This window comes from Thermobia domestica, chromosome 9 (genome assembly GCF_964235325.1).
Source record: "Thermobia domestica chromosome 9, izTheDome1.hap1.1, whole genome shotgun sequence".
In the NCBI taxonomy this organism is placed as follows: Eukaryota; Metazoa; Arthropoda; class Insecta; order Zygentoma; family Lepismatidae; genus Thermobia; species Thermobia domestica.
This window is the reverse complement of record NC_137462.1, coordinates 73,731,705-73,751,282: the sequence shown is the minus strand read 5'-3', so window position 1 is coordinate 73,751,282 and position 19,578 is coordinate 73,731,705. Positions and strand designations below refer to the sequence as shown.

The 19,578-nt window shown below is 37.0% G+C and overlaps 1 protein-coding gene across 1 annotated transcript in view; it reads right to left on the bottom strand.

Moving 5' to 3' along the window:
- Window positions 1–447: 447 nt before the first annotated feature.
- The window catches only part of LOC145694746 (uncharacterized), a 432,718-nt gene continuing 413,587 nt past the window's right edge, over window positions 448–19,578 (bottom strand). Inside the window, exon 4 of the mRNA XM_081771356.1 lies at window positions 448–10,225. Within this exon, the coding sequence (XP_081627482.1) occupies window positions 8,201–10,225 (2,025 nt within the window). The 3' untranslated portion in view covers window positions 448–8,200. The remainder of the gene's footprint in view (window positions 10,226–19,578) is intronic.

Genomic DNA, 19,578 nt, shown 5'->3' with positions numbered 1-19,578 from the left:
AGATGTCGTTTTTCTAATTGTCTAACACACAAATACATTTTTTCAAAATTAACCTCTGGGTAAAGTAGCTGAAGCTAGACACCCTTCCACCCCCCACCCTGTGTGAGAGTGGAAATTGACTTGAATTGAATTGAATTGAATATGGGCAGATCCTCTATTTATAACATCCTTGATGACACCACTAAATAGCGCCATCTATCGCTACGCACACAGCTGGGCAAATGACTTGCCTTTGAACACGTTCATTGTACTCGTGGGCTGTGAGGCAAGTCATTTGGCCACGGTGTTTATTATTAAAAATTAACTTTCTTTGTATTTTTTTAAAAAAGTAGACCTTACTTATTAGGATTACTCTCGTAGTCATTTTACAATAAAAATAAAAAATAAAATAAAATAAAAAGAGTGCAATATATGGGCAATAATAATAAAACAATTCTTTGTTTCTGTCCTATTATTCAAGCATGTATGACTTTTATACATTTTCTACAGATGAAAGGTGATATTGATATTTTTTCAACTTTTTTTTTTAAATCTCGTGATAATTTTGATTTTCACAAAAATAAAATGAGATCATTTGGTTGTTTTATAAACAATTCTCTCTCTGCTTTTTTATATATAACAGTTATAAATTACACAGGTAGATTCTTTCCTAACTATGATATGCAGACTCAAAAAAATAAATTTAACAACGTTAAACATGTACAAAGATGTATTTATATCTGTTACATATATGTTTGAGGCCAGTCAGTTTATCTCACATCCTGTACATTAACTGTAAATTTTAAGTCACTGTACTATTATTGCAACCAGCGATTAGCCCTGATACGGCGTTTTCAAGTGAATAATTTCAGAAATTTGGATAAAATAGGTTTCCTCGTGATTGTCCTTAAAGGTATTATAGGATCTGCGCCATCTTGTGTTTTTTTATTCATTGATTTATATGGAGAAGTAAATGTCCATTTTTTTAAACTTACAGCAGTTCAACGGTGTTTTCCAAATCTTGTAATCTTAATTTAACTCATTTCCCGACGTATTGCGATGATGAAATTTTGCACAGCGACCTCAGTCCATTTTTATTATTGCAATATCCCACATATGGCTCTGTTTACTACCAACCAACATATGTTTGTATTTGAGCCCTATTACGAACTACTATAGTGGCAGACGACAGGAACACGTGCGACACGACTCGTCATATGACGAAGAAGGACCACAAGTGTCACCACCAAACTGGAACAGCTATAAAACCGAGAAGATCATCACCACTGTCTTTGAATGATCAAATCCACTCTCTCAGCTTGCTTGGAGCTTTGAGAGGAACCTAATTCAAAGCCTTTAGCTTGCTGAGAGCTCTAGATCTCCTATCCTTACCACTTAGTTTGCTCGGAATTGTGTGGAGACCCTTCTCTAGGCTGCTCAGGCCTTAAGATACCATATTTTACCCAAGCATTATTAGAGGATTTTTACATCACAATAATTTTTGTAACATATTGTTCATAAGAAAGAAAATTTTCAAAATTTAGTATTCGGGGAAAACGATTCCGGAGTACAATTTGCTCCCTAAACAAAACTTTACGCAGAGACGTTCTGACACATGATTAGTACCATACTAAAGAGTTCAACAAAATACGTTTTCTACAGTAATCAGGCCTTTAATATGACGTTAATCATACGTCAAAACGACTTTTCATAAGACTCAATATTACTTAATTTAAACAAACTCCCTTCTACAAATATTAAAATTACATTCCTTCAAATGTAATTTAATTTTCCTATCGGAAGGGACACTTAAATAGGCTTGCAAAAGAAATTGGTTAAAAAAATCGAATGACTTAATAGAATTCCAGTTCTTTCAAGGAAAAGGGCAGAATATTTTCTCCATATAAATCGATTAGCTAAAAAACAAAGTCTTAAGAACAAATGTAGTTACCAAAAAATTTGAAATTTAAATTCACAGCTGCCATATTGGTTCATCATCTCATAAAAACAAGACCCACTAAAGCAAATACTTTTTCTTTGAAACCAAATAAACATTGTAATATACATCTTAACTCTAGGAACGTGAAAATCGGACCCAGACTTTCAGAAATGTTATTTTTGTAAATTTTAACTATTGCAGACAAGCAGTATTGCCAGATTGGACTACAAGTAGCGGATTGGGCGATTTTTTAAGTGCTCTCGCTACGAAAATTTCAGATTGGGACACACCACTTTTTGGGCTAATTTTAATTATCTGCAGTCTATAACTCTTAAGAACGCACTACTTTCTTGTTTTCATATATGTAATCACACATTATTACTTTTATATAATACAATAAAAATGTTTTCTGTTGAATATTTTTTTTAAATATTTTAATGAACAATAATTTTACTAAAACGCACAAGACCGATACTAGTTCAATTTATGTATTAGTACTTTTTAATCTATCGGTCTGTTGTTGAGTTTGATCTATCACTGACCGTGTTGCAATCTGAGTTAGTGCCTTATAGTAGAGACCTGCACGGGCCGGGCCGACACTGATTTCTCTTCAGGTCGGGCCGGGCTGGGGCTGATTAATTGCAATTCATTAATAATTATTGACTTTTGTTAAACGATAATTGGAATAAAGCCAAACGTTGAAGAAATGTGCGCGTGAAAAATGTTACAAAGAATGCAATAGCTATTTACAGTTTGTGTTGCTTAGCGGCTCCACTTTCACTATAGAAGATTGCAGGCATTGCGCGGTAAATTGAGCTCTGACCTTCACCTTCACTGAACCCAAAATATGACAAGAAGGGGTGGGAAAGTTTTGCCTGTCGCTAAATAATATTGCCATATTCACTTTATGCTAAAAATCAATTAAATTAGATTTTTGTTACAGGAAATGGAGTTTTTGTTATCTCGATGACAGGCAAAGTTCTAGGGGGCATTGGTACCATTCGGGAGGCAAGCGTCAGGTTGTGAAGCAGAGTTTAGAAAATGCTTCTGAGAGTTAGGTCAAGTTTAATACTAAATTTTGAGAAAGATTGGGGCTCGAGCTAATTTTTTTTTAAAAAATGATCGGGCCGGGGTCGGGCCAAAAAATTTTAAAATTTATCAGGCCCGGGCCGGGCTTGGGCCAAGAATTTAAAAAAACTTATCGGGCCGGGCTGGGCTGGGGCCGAAAATTTCCAAAACTTTTCGGGCTCTGGCTGGGCCGGGCCTAGGTACGTTCGGCCAGTGCAGGTCTCTACCTTATAGTTGTTCGGAGCTGTGTAAACGTGAGCATCGCAAATTTAATTACGTAACTGTATTATTTATAATAATATAATGAGTAAGTGGAGTTACAATAAAAAACTTGCAAAATTCATGGCTCCCAGATTAAGAACTTAGCAATTGAATTAAAGAAGTGAGGAATAACAGTGAAAGAAAGTATCCTGTAAGCGTTGTAAAGTGTATCTCAGAGCCCACAAAACTAACCAAAGGAAGCATGTCTCTTCGGAAACCAGAAAGGTCACCCATTTTATACTATCGCCGTTTGTCCAGTTCATTTCACAATACAGTTCTATTGCTCCTGATGTAGTATAGACTTTGCTTAACACTTGTTAATCTTCAGATCTGGGAACACTGCATACGAGCCTGATCTTACCTGTATTTTTCATATATCTATCCAGAGGTTTCCTGTAAGGTGGACGCATATTGACCAGAAGGACAGGGCAACCAAGCCGAGGTCAAAACCGCATATTTACTCGCTCAACGTGTTAGACGGAAGGTCTCTTAAACGATGTGGTTGAAATACACGGTCAAAATGCACTTAGGGCTCTCTCTCCTGTGTCCTTTCGCATTGGCTTAGCTGTCCTGCCTCTGATTCATATGCGACAGGCCTAAAAATATAACAGTTCTATTTGCATTGAATATTTTGGAAATCGCAATATTATCGAGTTTGTTCTGGTCATCTGTGTCGTCTGATAGTTGTTCCAAGTTTTAAGAAATTTTCCATACAACCGATCTTAAATTTAACCTTTTTGTTGGTAATTACTTATACTACTAACAGAGCAAGCTTCTTTATTTATTCATCAACAAATCTTCTTTTAAAAAATAAGAAATAAATTTTAAAAAATCATTTGTAAGAATAGGAGAAAATGTCATTTTTCTGAGTCATGCTTCACAATTGGTAAATAATACCGCTAGGTGGCGTTAGTAGTCAAAGAAGTGGCGTTTGACGAATGGGCTAAAAATAAACATTTAATAACCACATGCGTTGCTTTCAGTGGCGTATGCAGAAGTTAGTCAAGGGAGGAGTTCAAACTTCAAATAACTTCAGATGTTTGTTTACATATCTCAACATGGTAAATTTTTATTTTTGCATAATATCTTACTTAACTTAGGTTATAGTCAGTCCAGTAAGAGAACGTCTCTGACAGCTCGCAGTGACATTGCCACTACTCGCGTGTCAAATTTTTTTTCGGTGCAATTGTAGTGGGAATTTAATTAATGGTATAAGACAGAGTGATCGTGGTTGGTAACACTGGTATCAAAGTAGGGGCTGCAATGTCCCACCGCATGTGGTAAGAAACGTCAGAGACCATCTCTTGTTGGCCGTGCTATAATACCTCGAAACCCCCTTGTGTACGGCACTGGTTGCTTTTAATCTAAAAAAAAAAAAAAAAAAAAAAAAAAAAAAAAAACATAAATATCTAATAATCTTACTTACAGGCAGTGATGCCGAAGTGTAACTTTACAATTCATGTCAAGTAGCTTTTGTAGCACTCAATTATGAAGTGATACTTATAGTGATAGTGATGACGGATGCGCAAGTGAACCATCCATCCGGAAGTTATTGAAAAATGTACATTTTTAAACAATTATTAACCATTAGAATATACTTTTTTTTTATTATATTTTACAAACTATTAATGCGATTATCGTCTCACTATTCTTGACTGACCCTCGTACATATATGTAACATATACATTGGTCCTTTCTTTATCACACAGCAGGGTTTACACACACAAATACAGACACACTATAAATATATATTTATATGTATATAAATAAGTATATATATGCAGGATAATTAGCTGGAATTTCAAATTTAATTTACGTCAATTTTTGTTCAACGGTCACCATAATCATTAAAGTAAGTTCCCATGGATGCATTAGCCTCATGCTCAAATGATGTTATTGGTAAATAACCAATGCAATTAAGGTGGATCACTAGGTGTTATCGGTCTATGCTAAACGCTGCTTGAATAGTACGGCGTTGCCAGATAGTGTCGAGTGTTTACTGACGCTAGATAATAAAGGAAGTAATCATGGAATTCTGCTTGGTTACGTACTGTAGTGTAGTTTTCGATCCTTACCACAATTCAAAGCTAAGTTCCGCGTCTCGAACTGCAACGTTAGAATCCAGGAATTTTCTTATTGTGACTACCATAGTAAACGTACAAATTTGGGAACGACGCATTATGGCGTTCTGTGCAAGTTCTTTCTAAAAATCTATTTTTTCCTTAAATATAGATTAATATTCACATAAAATGTGAAAACATAAATGAAAAACGGTCAAACAATATATCTACGGTCAAACAATATATCTGTTTCACAATGAGATCGTTACTTTAAAATAATTTACACATACAAATGAACATTTCATAAAACTGAGCAGTTCCAGTAAGATCTAACAGTAAGTGCCATATTGTGTGCTCATTGTAAAACAAATCAAATATTTTCTTTTGTTTGTTACCTTTTTCGATATCACAATATACAACCAAATGAATAAGTGTCTTGTGTTGTAGCTGAAACATAACTCTATCTTATAGTACAATATTTATAATATGTAATGTTTCATTGCACAGTAGTTAAGGGAATGAGCTAAAATATGTACTGACTTCCGGGTGGTGATCCACCTTAATGAATGTCTCAATTATAGCAAAGCTGTATCACCATAGTTCAAATTTGTTTAATTGCAGTATAGGTAGCGTTTGTAACAACCAGAGAAGAGAATAGGCTCAAGAAAGCTGTAGCATGGTTAAAGAGATAGACTTTTAAGACAACACCCAAACTGTTAGTAGTGATTTATCAAGCGAAAGTGTTTCGATTTATTTGCATCGTCTCGTTCTCCTTGCATGTGAGCATTGCTTTTATGAATTGTACGGATTTACTCCTTGATTTTGTTGATTTCCTGAAGAAAATCGGGTTGATCCTGAACAAATTAGCAAAAAACCTCCACCACATCTATCGAACTTGAAATGATGATATATAATAATTGTCGTGTGATTACCAGTTTAATACAATACAACACCAAATACTACATTTTCTGGCAGCACAGTCTTTGGAAAGCTACTTCCGGCTAATTAACGTATTGTTCAACCGATCAGCACAGTGGTTTTCAACCCTTTATTTCTGAGTTCCTAGATTGGCATTCGTTTCTTCTTAATTTGAGTAGCATCCAAATGAGTGACTATCTAATGGTTTATTAGTAACCCACATAGCACAAGTACGTCTTCTTGGACGTTAGTTTGGGATATCGACATGTGCATAAGACGTCACTTTTCGCAAGTGAATATTCTATAGAAATCCATATATCCGATTATGTCTCAGAAATCGGATTTCCTGTGGGATTTCTGAGCTTTCTACGGGATAATCACAGGATTATTGTCCCACGACAAGCACATCCCATTAAATCCAAGAGAAATCTCATGGATATTTCCATTAGCTTCGCTTCTGCTGTGAGTGTGAATGGCCGGGGACAAGGTATCAGACGTTGTGCAATGTTCAAACCATGGTAATTCATTTCTGGTTCCAAAGATTTCGTGATTCGTTCTTAGACCAAGTGCGTTTGTGAAACATCGTGTATGTGGGTTTCCTCAGTTTTCCTAAGCTTTCTCCCAATATGAAATAGCTCAATAATGTCCCCTACACACATGTTTCTGAGACAATAGGATATATGGATATCCATGCAATGTTCACTTGCGAAAAGTGACGTCCTATGAACAACATAACGATCCCGAAACCAACATACAAGAAGATGCGTTTGTGCTGTATGAGTTACTAATAACCCATTAGATACTTACTCATTCGCATTCTACCCAAATTAAGAAGAAACAAACGTCAATCTAGGGACTCAGAAATAAGGGTTGAAAACCATTGCGCTGATTAGTTGAACATTAAGTTAATTAGCCGAAAGTGGCCTTTCAGAGGCTGTATTGCCAAGAAATGTACTATTTTGTGTTGTGTTGTATTGAACTGATAATCACACGGGCGACTCGACTCGAGTTTCGAGGTGAATCACTGTTTTGAGGTCGAGTTTCGAGGCAAGTCGAGTGTGATAAATGGCTCGCTCGTTCAGCTCTTTTTAACTCGTTTTGAAATCATGGCCTGATTACATTGGAAAGCGAGAGCCATGAGAAATGTAAGTAGTAATGTTTGATACTTTTAGTGTTGCTTACGACAGGGGACACTACTCGCATCTCGTCTCGTCTCGATAGCGAGACGACAATAGATTTTTATAACGAGACAGTCTCAAATGTCGTGATCACCAACTGTGTAGTTCTTACCATCAAGTCTGAGATCTACAGGATCGACCTACTTGAAACTACACACAGGATTTAGCTCGATTTGGCTCGACTCGGCTCGAAACTCGACCCAAATTCGAGTCGAGTTGGATGAAATTTTTCGAGCCGTGTTCACGAGTTGAGTTCAAATATGCCTGTTTCGAGTCGAGTCGAGTTTCAAAGAAAACTCGCTCGAACTTGCTCGTGCCCATCTCTAATTCCAACAATTATTTGATCATCATCTGACTACTTCAGTATGCAAGACATAACTGAAGGACATAAAACTAAAGACTTCATTAAAGAAGCAAGAGAGTAGTAAATGATAAAATATTTAAGGAGCCATTATGATTTGTGTGAATGAAGCAACACAAAAACTCTTTAACTTCCACCGTCAAATCTGAATGAACTTTGTACGCGTATTATTAAAGGTAGAAGTGAGCAAAAGCTTCCAGTTCTATTTACATTTCATTATCCTGCATTTATACTGCATGACAAAAATAATTCTAACATTTGCTCATACTTTCATTCATACAACATACACAATTTTACATTTATGTTTTTAAAAGGGAGAACATATTATTCTTTCTTTGTTTTCTGCTTCCAAATGATCTTATCAATACCCGTACATACATTCTACCACCAATATACGTATCATTTATAACACACATAAAAATAAATACTTAAAATGTCAGAGGACAAACCCAGGCCCTCCAGCCACATCAACAACGCTCTTCGTTTTTGTTTGTGTTTTCATGCTTAAACTTTTCCTTCTTGTCGGCCAAGATAACAAATAAGGTTTTACACCATGTTTTTTTGCTTTCGCGGAACTTTCATTTTTTAGAATTTTTAACCATAAACCGCCATTTTGTTCTGTTTCTGACACCATACATGAAGCCACTGTTTCCTCTGCGGTTGAAACCACTCCTGGCGTTGAAGAATTGTTGTCTATGCACAAATTCGATGCACTGTTCTCAGAAATGTCTTCCAAAGAGAAACACCTGCGAATCTCTTCACAGCTACCGCTCGTAGAGGAATTATCGTTGCTACGTGAGCCCTCAAGAGCTGAGTAGGATCGCACGTTCAAGGAATCGTCACTGCTGCGTGGAGCGTCATCCTGAGTCACGCTTACCTGTCGCTGGAGTAATTGACGTTTCTTCTCGAGAAGGACAACTGCAGATGAGGAATGTTGGCGCAATAGTTCTGCGCCACTGCTACCAGATGTTGGTTCCGGCGTTGAATACGGTGGGGTTTGATGTTGAGGACTCTCCTCTGAATAGGCTCTTGTAATCAAAATTCTTGGAGATCTCTGAGGAGTTAATGGCTTCTTCAGCGGGGGTGATCTCATTTCTTCCGCGCGTCTACTACCGATAAATCTATGAAAAAATAAATTAGCACTACTTAAACTGTGTCCTAGGGGTCGTTTTTGGATTTCATGTCCACTGTTTCTTGTTTTCCTTTCTAACAGAGGTGTTGGTGTACCGGTCATGGGACTGTTGAAGTCATCAATGGATCCACTGACACTCACAGTAGGAGGAGCTCCAGAAAAGTTTCTGCCAATTCCTCCGAAGAGATCGTCTTCAGAATTATTAAAAGATGGTACTTGTAAAGTATTAAAGCTGGCATGTTTAGTGTGCTCTCTTACTGATCGAGACCTTTTCGGAAGAAGATCTGTGGACGGCAATCCTGATGGTCTCCATGACATCTCCGAAGCAATCCTTTGAATCTTTGGTCGTGGGCTCATTCGGTTAGGCTCAAGAAAAACCTCTGAAAGACGTCGGTGAAGACCTAGAGTGGGCCTACCAAGGATACCCAGAGGAGTCAGAGAGGGCCTTCGAGAACCACAAGTGGATGGTGTTCTAGCCTGAATCTCCTGATTAACCTCACTTTTGGTCATCTTCTTACGCCAATAATTCTGGAATGTCTTTCGTAGAATTTTGCTCTTGACACCGTAGATAAAACCGTTCACTGGAGGCGAGCAAGCAAGGAAAGAAGCAGCTAAAGTACATAGCAAAGGATGAACTTGATTACCTACACTTGCTTGCCATAAAATAACTGAATAATAAGGGAAATATAGGACAGCCAGTGAACCCAGAAGCTGAAGAACTGTAAAAATAGCACTACGTCCTCTAAATTTTGTTAAATAAAAAGGGTTTCGTTGATGAGTAATTGTGACTTGTGCTGAAAGAGTTACCTCATATATTGCTGATGCAATACGATGGCGATGATAACGCGCAATCATCAAGATCTTTAAGTTACATCCAAAGATAAGAATTGCTGGCAACAACAACGTGAAAGCAGTTAAAACAATAGCGTACCAAATGGCACCATCGGCGACTGTGAAATTCGGAGCACATCCTCCAAGATGCGGACTGTATTCATATTGACTGACAAGAAAAAATGGAGGTAGACACAAAAAGAAACTTAACATCCAGGAACTACCAAGGAAGAGAACAACTTTACGGTTGTTGACAAGATTTGAGTAGTGAAGAGGTGCTGATATTGCATAATAACGGTCGCAGTTGAGTCCACACACAGTCCACAGTGCGACTGGATGAAGTAAAGTGAAAAGAAAACCTTGAAAACTGCAAAGAGGGCTGTTTCCCACCCAGGCACCGCGAAGGAGACTTGGTGCCGAGAAGATGAGAAAGATTGTACACAGTAGAACGTCCACGATGCCAAGATGAAGAAGAAGCAGGTTGTTGGCAGATTGCACCTGGAAGTAAACAAGAAATAATCATCCTTAATAAGTGCTTGTTTATAAATAAAACAAATTTTAATATAACAGCATAATATATATATATATTTTATTTTGGATACCACGAAAGGCAAAACCGAAGTTAGATTTAGATTATTTATAGGTACAAATTTGGATTAATATAACTATAAATTCATGTTCAATTTTGACTTGATTTTCTTCTGGGAAGACTGGTTGTTTGCTTGTAAATGTCAACCACACTGAGTTAGGTATCAAACTACTGGAAGGAAACATACTATTAAGCTTTTAGAATGGATCTACCTCTTCTCTTGTCAGTTTTCTTAGTTATTTCCCTCTAGTTGAAACATTCTTATAAACTTAAATTGCTACGTGAAATTATAGAACACCATGGGTCAAGAGACTCATTCCTCTAAACCTCCGAAGCTACTTCTGGGATTTCCAGCACAATTTTCAAAACGAGAGATTAATGAACGCTGGGATTAGAAAGTCTCCATACTCATAGCCATAGTAAGTGAAAAGTATCATAGCGTCGGTATGAGTTCAGTTTTGTATTGAGGGCTTTATTTCTTTATTTATTTTGAAAATAAGTATCTTCTTCTGTCCAGTTGATGAGTGATAAGTCTATTTCTCAGTTGATTCTGAGGATAAATCGTTCTGAGGAAACTGAGGAGTACACAAAAATTTACTTTACAACTAATGTAAGACTGAGTTCAGAGATAATCTCTGCTCTAAATCTCGAACAACCGTGCAATAATACATTGACACTTACAGTACTACAAATGGAAATTAATGCTTATATTCTGGATGTATAGAAATAAGTTTTATAATAACATTAATTTTGTTACTGATTGATTGGCTTCAAATATGTTAGGGGGCATAAGCCTTCTCTAGAAAGAGGTTACCGATCTCCGTTGGGAAACATCTGGGCTAGTTCCTTTACGACTAAAATACAGAATGACTCTTCACACGTTTATTTTTATGGATTATGTTTTGAAACATTTATGCTCATGTTTATATGGGAATATATTGGTTTCTCAAGCTGTTGATTGGTTAGCAGTCTAGGATGCAATTCTTGTGATCCCTCGTTAATTAAACTCTGCCTAGAAGCCTGTTCATAATACACAATTTTTCTGCCTCCCATTTTAGCTCATATCTTAATTTTAAAGAAAGCTTCAAGTATGGAGGAATCCATGAAAACTGTAAAATGCAACGTGTAAATCATAGGTTTAAATACAATTGTAATATTTTTTAAAATAAATATTTGTTAAAAGTCGAAGTAAGTGAAGACTTGATATCAAAACTCGGTAAGTTCAAAATTCATACTGAAAGCTTAAAACATATATTTCTTTATTAGGATTGTGCTACAGTGAGCTCGACGACTCGTGAAGCCTGAGCTCTATACCAATCATAGAAGTGCTTTGTCTTATGTGTGGTGCATCGGAAGAGTTCGGTACGATTCGTGGAACTGTCTTCCGAACGCACACTCGAGAAAACGTGATACGACGTGATAAAGTTGCCGAACTTAGAAGACATGTTGAACGAGTGATAAAAAAATATCACTTAAAGAACTATAACGCTAACGGTAGCAATTATTCGAATTAAACGATAATAATAACAACAGTAATAATAGCAAACATATAAAATAACAACAATAACAACAAAACGAAACTTAGCGGGAATCTGACAAAATTGCAATCTCAGGAGATGCTCTCGGTATAGCGCGAGAGACGAAACTGACAAAATTTCATGGATAAGGGTTGACGACCGAGACACACCCGGGCATTCTATTGAGTGGTGAAATCGGTAGATGTAGGCCAAGCTTCACGACTCCTTGCGAACAGTATAGTAGGCCTTATAAGAATGTAATGTTAGTACGTCCGTTACTCCACAGATCGCTCTTGAACGAAAGTGAATTTTTTGAATTCTATCATTTGCAGTAGACACCTAGAATGATAATTTTGGTCAGGTTTCCTAATGAAGTCAATTCGTTAACATCTTAAGGGGTAGCAGTGACTTTAACGGTGGATATTCATCTCATTCATTCAGAAAAGTATGTTTCACGTAACGCTAATATGCAAACCTCAAATAAAAAAACTGTTCTCTAATATACGAGGGAAGACTGAAAAGTTTTGAGCCCAAATAGAAAATGAGAATCTAGAATAGAATAATTATATGTATTAGAATCAAAAGATGGGTTCAGGATTTCAAGCGTGGTACGCAGAGTGTTGAAGATAAGCCGATACCTGGGAGACCATCAAGCGCTACCACCACAGAAAACATTGTCCTGGTATTTGGCATGATGATGAATGATCGCCGATTGTCAACTCGACAAATAGCAGACAGGCTGGGCATATCACAAGAGCAAAAAGATCATATTTTGAAGAATGAGCTTGGTTTATCAAGTTTCTGCTCGATGGATCTCACGTCTTCTGACTCCTACTCGGTACCTCCTATCCGTGGACAATTTGAAACTGTTAGAACATGATGTGTGGATGATTTTCTCTGTCGATTCATCACGAATGTTGGGTACACCATTACCAGCCAGAAACAAAACCCAATCAATGGAAGCAGCCCTCCTCCCCTACCTCAAAGAAGGCATAGGTGATTCCCTCTGCTGACAAAGTGATGACTTTTTTTTTTTTGATTCCCAAGGTGTGATACTCATTGATTACCTGCAAAGGGGTCATACCATCACAGGTCAATACTATAGTGACCTTTTGAAAAAAAACTTCGAGTGCAAATTCAAGAAAAAGGCCACAAATGATGTCTAGAGGCGTTCTCTACCATCATGACAATGCTCCCGGCCACACATCAGCAGTTGCTATGGCTACTATTCACGAATGCGGCTGTGAACTCGTTTCGCATCCACCCTATTCTCCAGATCTGGCCCACTTAGACTTCCACTTGTTCCCTAATCTTAAAAAAGGCTCTAGCAGGACGACGTTTTGCAAGCGATAATGACGTCATGACAACGTGGAAGAGTTTCTGTGGTCACAACCTAAGGATTTTTTTTTTTTTTTTCTACTGGGATAAGAGCACTACAGCACTGTTGGAGCAAGAGTGTTGCTGTAGAACTAAACAAGGTATAGAAAAATTATAGAGACTACATAACTTTTCGGAAAGTATCTTATACGTTTATAAAATTAAACGTAAAGATACTTCCTTTTCTATTCCTTTTTAATGACTCCTCCTAGGTAATTTACACTTATTTATACAATTTATATACATACTTTATAGGCCCAATTATAGTAAAATATACTATTCAATCTATTTTTAGGGAGCACTATGGCTCAGTGGTACAGCACTTACATCGGGTACATGGAGTTCCTGGTTCGGTTCCCGGTCAAGTAAGTTTGTGGTGGACAACATCGAGTTCGTGGGTTTCCTTGCATTTCTTCCGTTTCCTTCTACGTTACCATTTCACTAATTCTTCCATTACAATTTCCTTTTCTAAATCATCCGTCTCCGTTAGCCTAACGGGTATAATCGTGGAACAATAAACTGAAAGATTGCATTTCAATTTATTTCCGTAAGACCATTAACTCTTTAACCGGAGGGTGAATATCTATTTCGGAAGAGAACTTGCTCGATTCTCTACCGGTTTTTCCAGTTCTAACTAGGCTGTTCCTATCTAAGATTCCTTTTTTTTTTAAAAAAAAAAAAACAAAAACAATCCGCAGTTAACAAGCATTACTTAGATAACTAGGTAAAAAAAATACATATTGAATGCCCTTCATTCAAGACACAATCAAAAGTACATAGCAAATGCCCCCTTATTAAAGAGACAATAATAATAAAAAAAATATATCTCAGCAATGGACATCATTTAGCCAACCGGATATTACAGAAAAAAGAGCAGCACCTCCTCACTCTGAAGGCTGTTATTTAAAAAAGAAATAATTATCTTGTTTATCCCATAACAACCGCCATCACCTATAAATAACAAAACTAAGGCCTGTGACAAACATTTTGGCATTTCAGCTAAACGAATAAAACGCAAACTCTGGCGTGACGTTGCCAAGTGGTAAAGGGGTGTGCCTATGGGTAAGCAGACAAACTACAGCGCGATCAGGTGACAGGGGATAGACGTGGATGTGTGCTAAAGAAACGTGGCAATACCGCTGATCTCTCATTTGCTAGCAGCATTTAAAGGGAACTTGGAGCGCCGCCTTCAAATGCCAAGATGTTTGTCACGCCGTTTAGTTAAGGTTTCTGTATGGAACTCCTTTCCAAGCTCACTTATCGCGGAAGAAAAGTTATCATTATTAGATTAAAGTGGAATAGTCTTTATCACTTAAGAGATCTGTTCAAAAACCTCAGCATAAAATAAGTAAATAAATAAATACAAATATTAATTCAAGTAAAAAGTATACTCCCTTATAGCAGGAATCTACAAATAATAATAATAATAATAATAATAATAATAATAATAATAATAATAATAATAATAATAATAATAATAATAATAATAATAATAATAATAATTCCTTTATCTTTAAACCTAACTAAAAGTGACTTAATTCAGAAGATTAGGAAAAAAGCTAGAATATAGCTCAGAGCCGGCTGCTCATTCTGTAAGTACGGATGAGAGGTAAAATCTTCATTCCTGCGTCCCTTCATTACAGGGGCGCAGAGAGATAAGGTTGTTTGGGAAATGTTTAGAAGGTAGTGGTCAAGAAGAGATTTTTCTCCCCTCCACAAACACGAGCCGTAGTTATATACTCGACCTTCCAACTGACCAAGCCACCAAACGTCATAGAGAATTAAAAGAAAAATCTCATATCACTTAAGACTAAACAAAAATCTTTGGCTACTTTTTCAGCCTAAAGAGAGAAAAAAACAACGTAAGCACACTATACTACATACAAAAAATATGCAAAAGAAATAAGAATTTAAAATTTCAGAATATTTAATAAAAATACAAACTAACACTATCTAGGTAGACCTAGGTATAAGTTTATATCAATTCTAGATTGCGCAGGAGAAACAGTGCACGTCAAAAAAAAAAAAAAAAACAGTTTTTCAGGGGGTGATTTTTTATTTTTATTTTTACCAAGCATAGGTATGAATCGCTTATACTAACAATAGCAAGACGCGATTATTCAACTTCGTTTAGAATTGATTTATACCAAGTTAACCGTGGGTGGAGGATGACACACATATCTCTAATTTTGACTTATCTCATTTTGGCCAATTTCTGAGTTATACTGCTTCTCCCACGCAATCTAGAATTATAAAGAGGAAAACGAATGGGTGATTTTCTTCTCAACACAAGAGTTGCAGGTTGCATAAATGCTAGGCGAAAATACGAGGCGTGTCAGAAAACTAAGTACCATTTTGAAAAAACATGTTTGTTCAAGCCATATTTATTTTTACATGGAAGAGCACATCTTAAACTATTTTCCGACATAGTTTCCACCAATGTTCAAAAAATTGTCAGAGCGGGTGTCCCACTTGTCCAAACCTTCCTCAACGAAACATCCTGCCATTGTCCGGCAAGTGCGCACCGTTTCATTTGAACGCTACCACAGCGTTAGTGTCGGCGCTCCGCGCATAGTGCTAGTTAAACTGGTTCATTGCCTCTCCACTGACGCAACGGTTGAGTTATCGCGAGTGTACGTCCTGTGATAATTTACAATATTTAAAACAATTGCTGAATTCGCCGACTGTGAGATTCTTTCTGTTATCCGGTTTTTGAATGCAAGAAACATTACGCTGGTTGAAATTTATCGTCAAATTGTAGAGAATTACGGTGAAAATGCAGTGAGTGATAAAATGGTGTGAAAGTGGGTAAACGCTTTGAAAGTGGCTACGACGAAAAAAAAAAAAAAAACGCTATGGAATTATGATTGTCTTCACTGGCGGGGTGTTTCTTTGAGGAAGATTTGGACTAGCAGTTACCCCCTATGATAAGTATTTGTATTTGAACATTGGTGAGATCTATGTGAAAAAATAGTTTAAGGTATGCCCTTTCATGTAAAAATAAATTTGGCTTGAACAAACTTGTTTTAGTCTTTTTTCTAAACGGTATTTACTTTCCGGATACGCCTTGTATTTAGATGTTCTTAATTCTTATTTTAAATGCAAACCCGTTAATTCATAAATGCACATTTCGTTTGACACTATTTACCTTCTTTATCAGATTTTATTACTATTTACTTCTATATGTCAAGAATTGATTAATACAGTTATACATTTATTGCATCTATTAAAATAATCAGTTTGTGCAAAACATATTCCATTCTCTTGCGATTATATTTTTAAGTGTTTGAATCCGATTTTGTGGTATCTTTACTCCAAGTCCTGCATGGAGTTATTTTCCTACTTGATGATGCGCGACCGCATGTGACACTCAACGTCCCATAGTTTTTGGACGGACATCATGTTTTATTGGCTCTTTGGCCAGTTTAAACAGATTTGAAAACGTCTGGTTCATGACTATATAACCCTTAGCACACCAGAGACCTTCCCCAGATATTGTTGATGAACTTCGGCAATATGTCACAGATGAATGGTTTAACATAACCAAGGAAAACATCAGGCGCGCAGTAAGAATTTTTTTCTTGGGGGAGTCCAAGCTTTGGGGTGGAGATCCTATAATACAATCCACTATGTCTGTGTAATCTCTTTCCAGCCTTAGAAAAAAGTAGCTGCAAACATATCCATCTGACTACCCGTGGATCGATAACCAGTAATTGGTTGTTGGTCTCACTGCACTAGTATCCTACCGCAATATAATCCCTACTAAAATAATAATTTCAAATGAAGATATCTGAATTTATCCTGCATTCTGTGATAATAAACGCAATATGTATAATATTTAACAACAGATATAGCTTTATTTCAACCTCGCCCGTACTTGGACATATAGTATTTACTGCGCATGCGTATGCGTTCGCGCGCCGATCCCACACATTTGAAATTGCAGAATGCAGAGCTTCATGGCGACGATGAGTTACAATAATCCATTGTCGTCTTGTGTTATAAAACACAAAACAAACAACAGGAACACAGGCAATCTCGTTTATATAACGATTTAATAAAACATATTTCCAACATAGCAGTAGCCAGTGTCAGTGCGTTAATTATTTACCAACCAATCGAGCCTTACACTGGGGAAATTACGCGACGACAGTATGCTAAAAGACTATCTTGCTGTTCACGTTTCTCGTTGCCGAAGCACGTGTGAGACGCGGAGTTATACATTTCTCTTTGTTTACGTCTACATTGTTCTAAATCGTAGTTTCGAACGGGTATTATTCTGCACCCAAAGAGACGATTAGTAATAGTAAAATACTTTCACCTATATTTTCGAAGAAAATGATAGAACTATACTGTTTATATACAGTAGGAGTACAGATGAAGTATAAAATCAAATTTACATGCTACATCAATCATTTTCCTGTTAAATAAGTATAGTTTTATTAAGAAAGTATACAAATATATCTTCAGTTATAATTTTTTGGCGGATTTGGAGCCGGTGGACTCCTTGCCCCGTGGGTGTACCCCTGGAGAATATTTAAAATTTCATTCTTTTTATGCGTTGTCGTGCCGTAGCCATACTAGACGCTCATGATGAAACCCTGCGCTAGTGGCGTCGAATTTTCTACAGCAACATTAAATGTTTCCGCTACTATGAGATTTTAACAGTACACGGACATGCCATAGTCCAATGGTGAGACAAGTTAATTTCAAATTCAATTGCGGAGGCAGACAGCTCGCCATGACTAAAACTTACAATCAAAGTAAAATTTCTACAACTTAACGTATATCAGATTCATTTACAGGAAGCTATAGTGAAATGAATTTGGAAATTGCTGCAAAAAGATTTTTCGGGTGGGAAAGGATATATTTGTAAACTTGGCCGAGCGGATGTTTGGTTGGTTCCAAAGGTACCCGCGCTAGACCAGCGGGAAGGGCTTTACCAAGTCAATTTAAGGTACAGAAATGATACCATATTTTTAAAAAAACGTAAAACCGAGATTTTATTTTTAATCATAACTTACGAATGACTCAATGGTAGTTTATAAGGTAACGAGAAACTTCCTTACAGTTCGTGATAACTAGAATCAGAGAGTCGCATAGAGCATGATATAGTCAACATTCCTGCAGCTGCGCTAAACACTGGCGATAAAACTTGAGGTTCTTGGATGCAAATATGTCCATGAATGCATGCCGCAGGTCTGCCTCGACGTTGGAGGATTTCTCATTGAAATGGGTGTCCAGGGATAGGAACAGGTGCTAGTCGGATGGTGTTAGGTCAGAGGAGTATGGTCGATAGCACAATGTCTCCCAGACAAGTTTCTGAATGGTATCCCTGGTCCTCCTTGCCATGTATGATCTCAGAAGGTTGCGGAGGTACAACACATTCCTGCGATTAACTAAACCTGGCTCCCTCTGCTGCAATACACGTTGCATTTACATCCATTGCAACTGCTGCTAACAGGCTCACTTTAAATTCATACAGCAAACAACCACGAACGACCTGCTTCGAGGTGTGTTTGCTGTGTGTGCGCAACGTGCCTGTATTGACGCATGCTAATCGTCACAATACCTCCTCTTATCGCTTACGTTTCATCAGATGAGAAGTCAAAAATAACTTGTTTTTGCTTACCTTGTACTTTTCTGTTATATATTTTATTTCTTGTTTTTAGGGTTCCCTATAAAAATTGTTACTGTTTTAAACAATCTACAAATCTGTGAATTCCTGAAGTTTTGAATTAAGATATTAGTAGAGGACAGAGAGTAATTCTTCCCTATGTATTTCAGAAATACATACAATGTACAGTATTTTAATAATTTAATATACGTATTAATAAAAAAGCAACGTAAAACTATTATTTTGCTTGAGAATTCCCCCTTCCCGAGCAAAATCTGAAATGTGCTGCTGATGTGAGATACGACAGTTGAGAGGTAGAATGTTTGTCTCTAGAGGAAGGTGTTCTTGCTTTGACCCTGGATTAGATCTTCGCATGTGCTCGAAAGTGTACAAGTGTGTGTCCATAGGCTCTCTCAAGGATCTCCCGGTTTTTTCCACTTTATCATTCTACCTATCTTTTATTCCTAGTCACTCGCATTTTATCATTATCTGTTACCTTACAGTGGAAAATCTTCTGGACGTAGAGATTTATTTTGTTTTAATTAACTATGTTGGCATGCCTACTGTTTTCGCCTTACAATCTGGAGATCCTGAAGCCCATTTTCGCGATAAGTTATTCCAAGTTTATTTTTTTTTCCCCAGAGGTCGCCTTAGTCACCCAAATGAATGTCGGGACAATATCGTATAAGGGAAAGGTTTGTAAACCTTTTTGGGGGGAGGGGTTGGAGACAGGCAGTGGCGCAACCAGCTA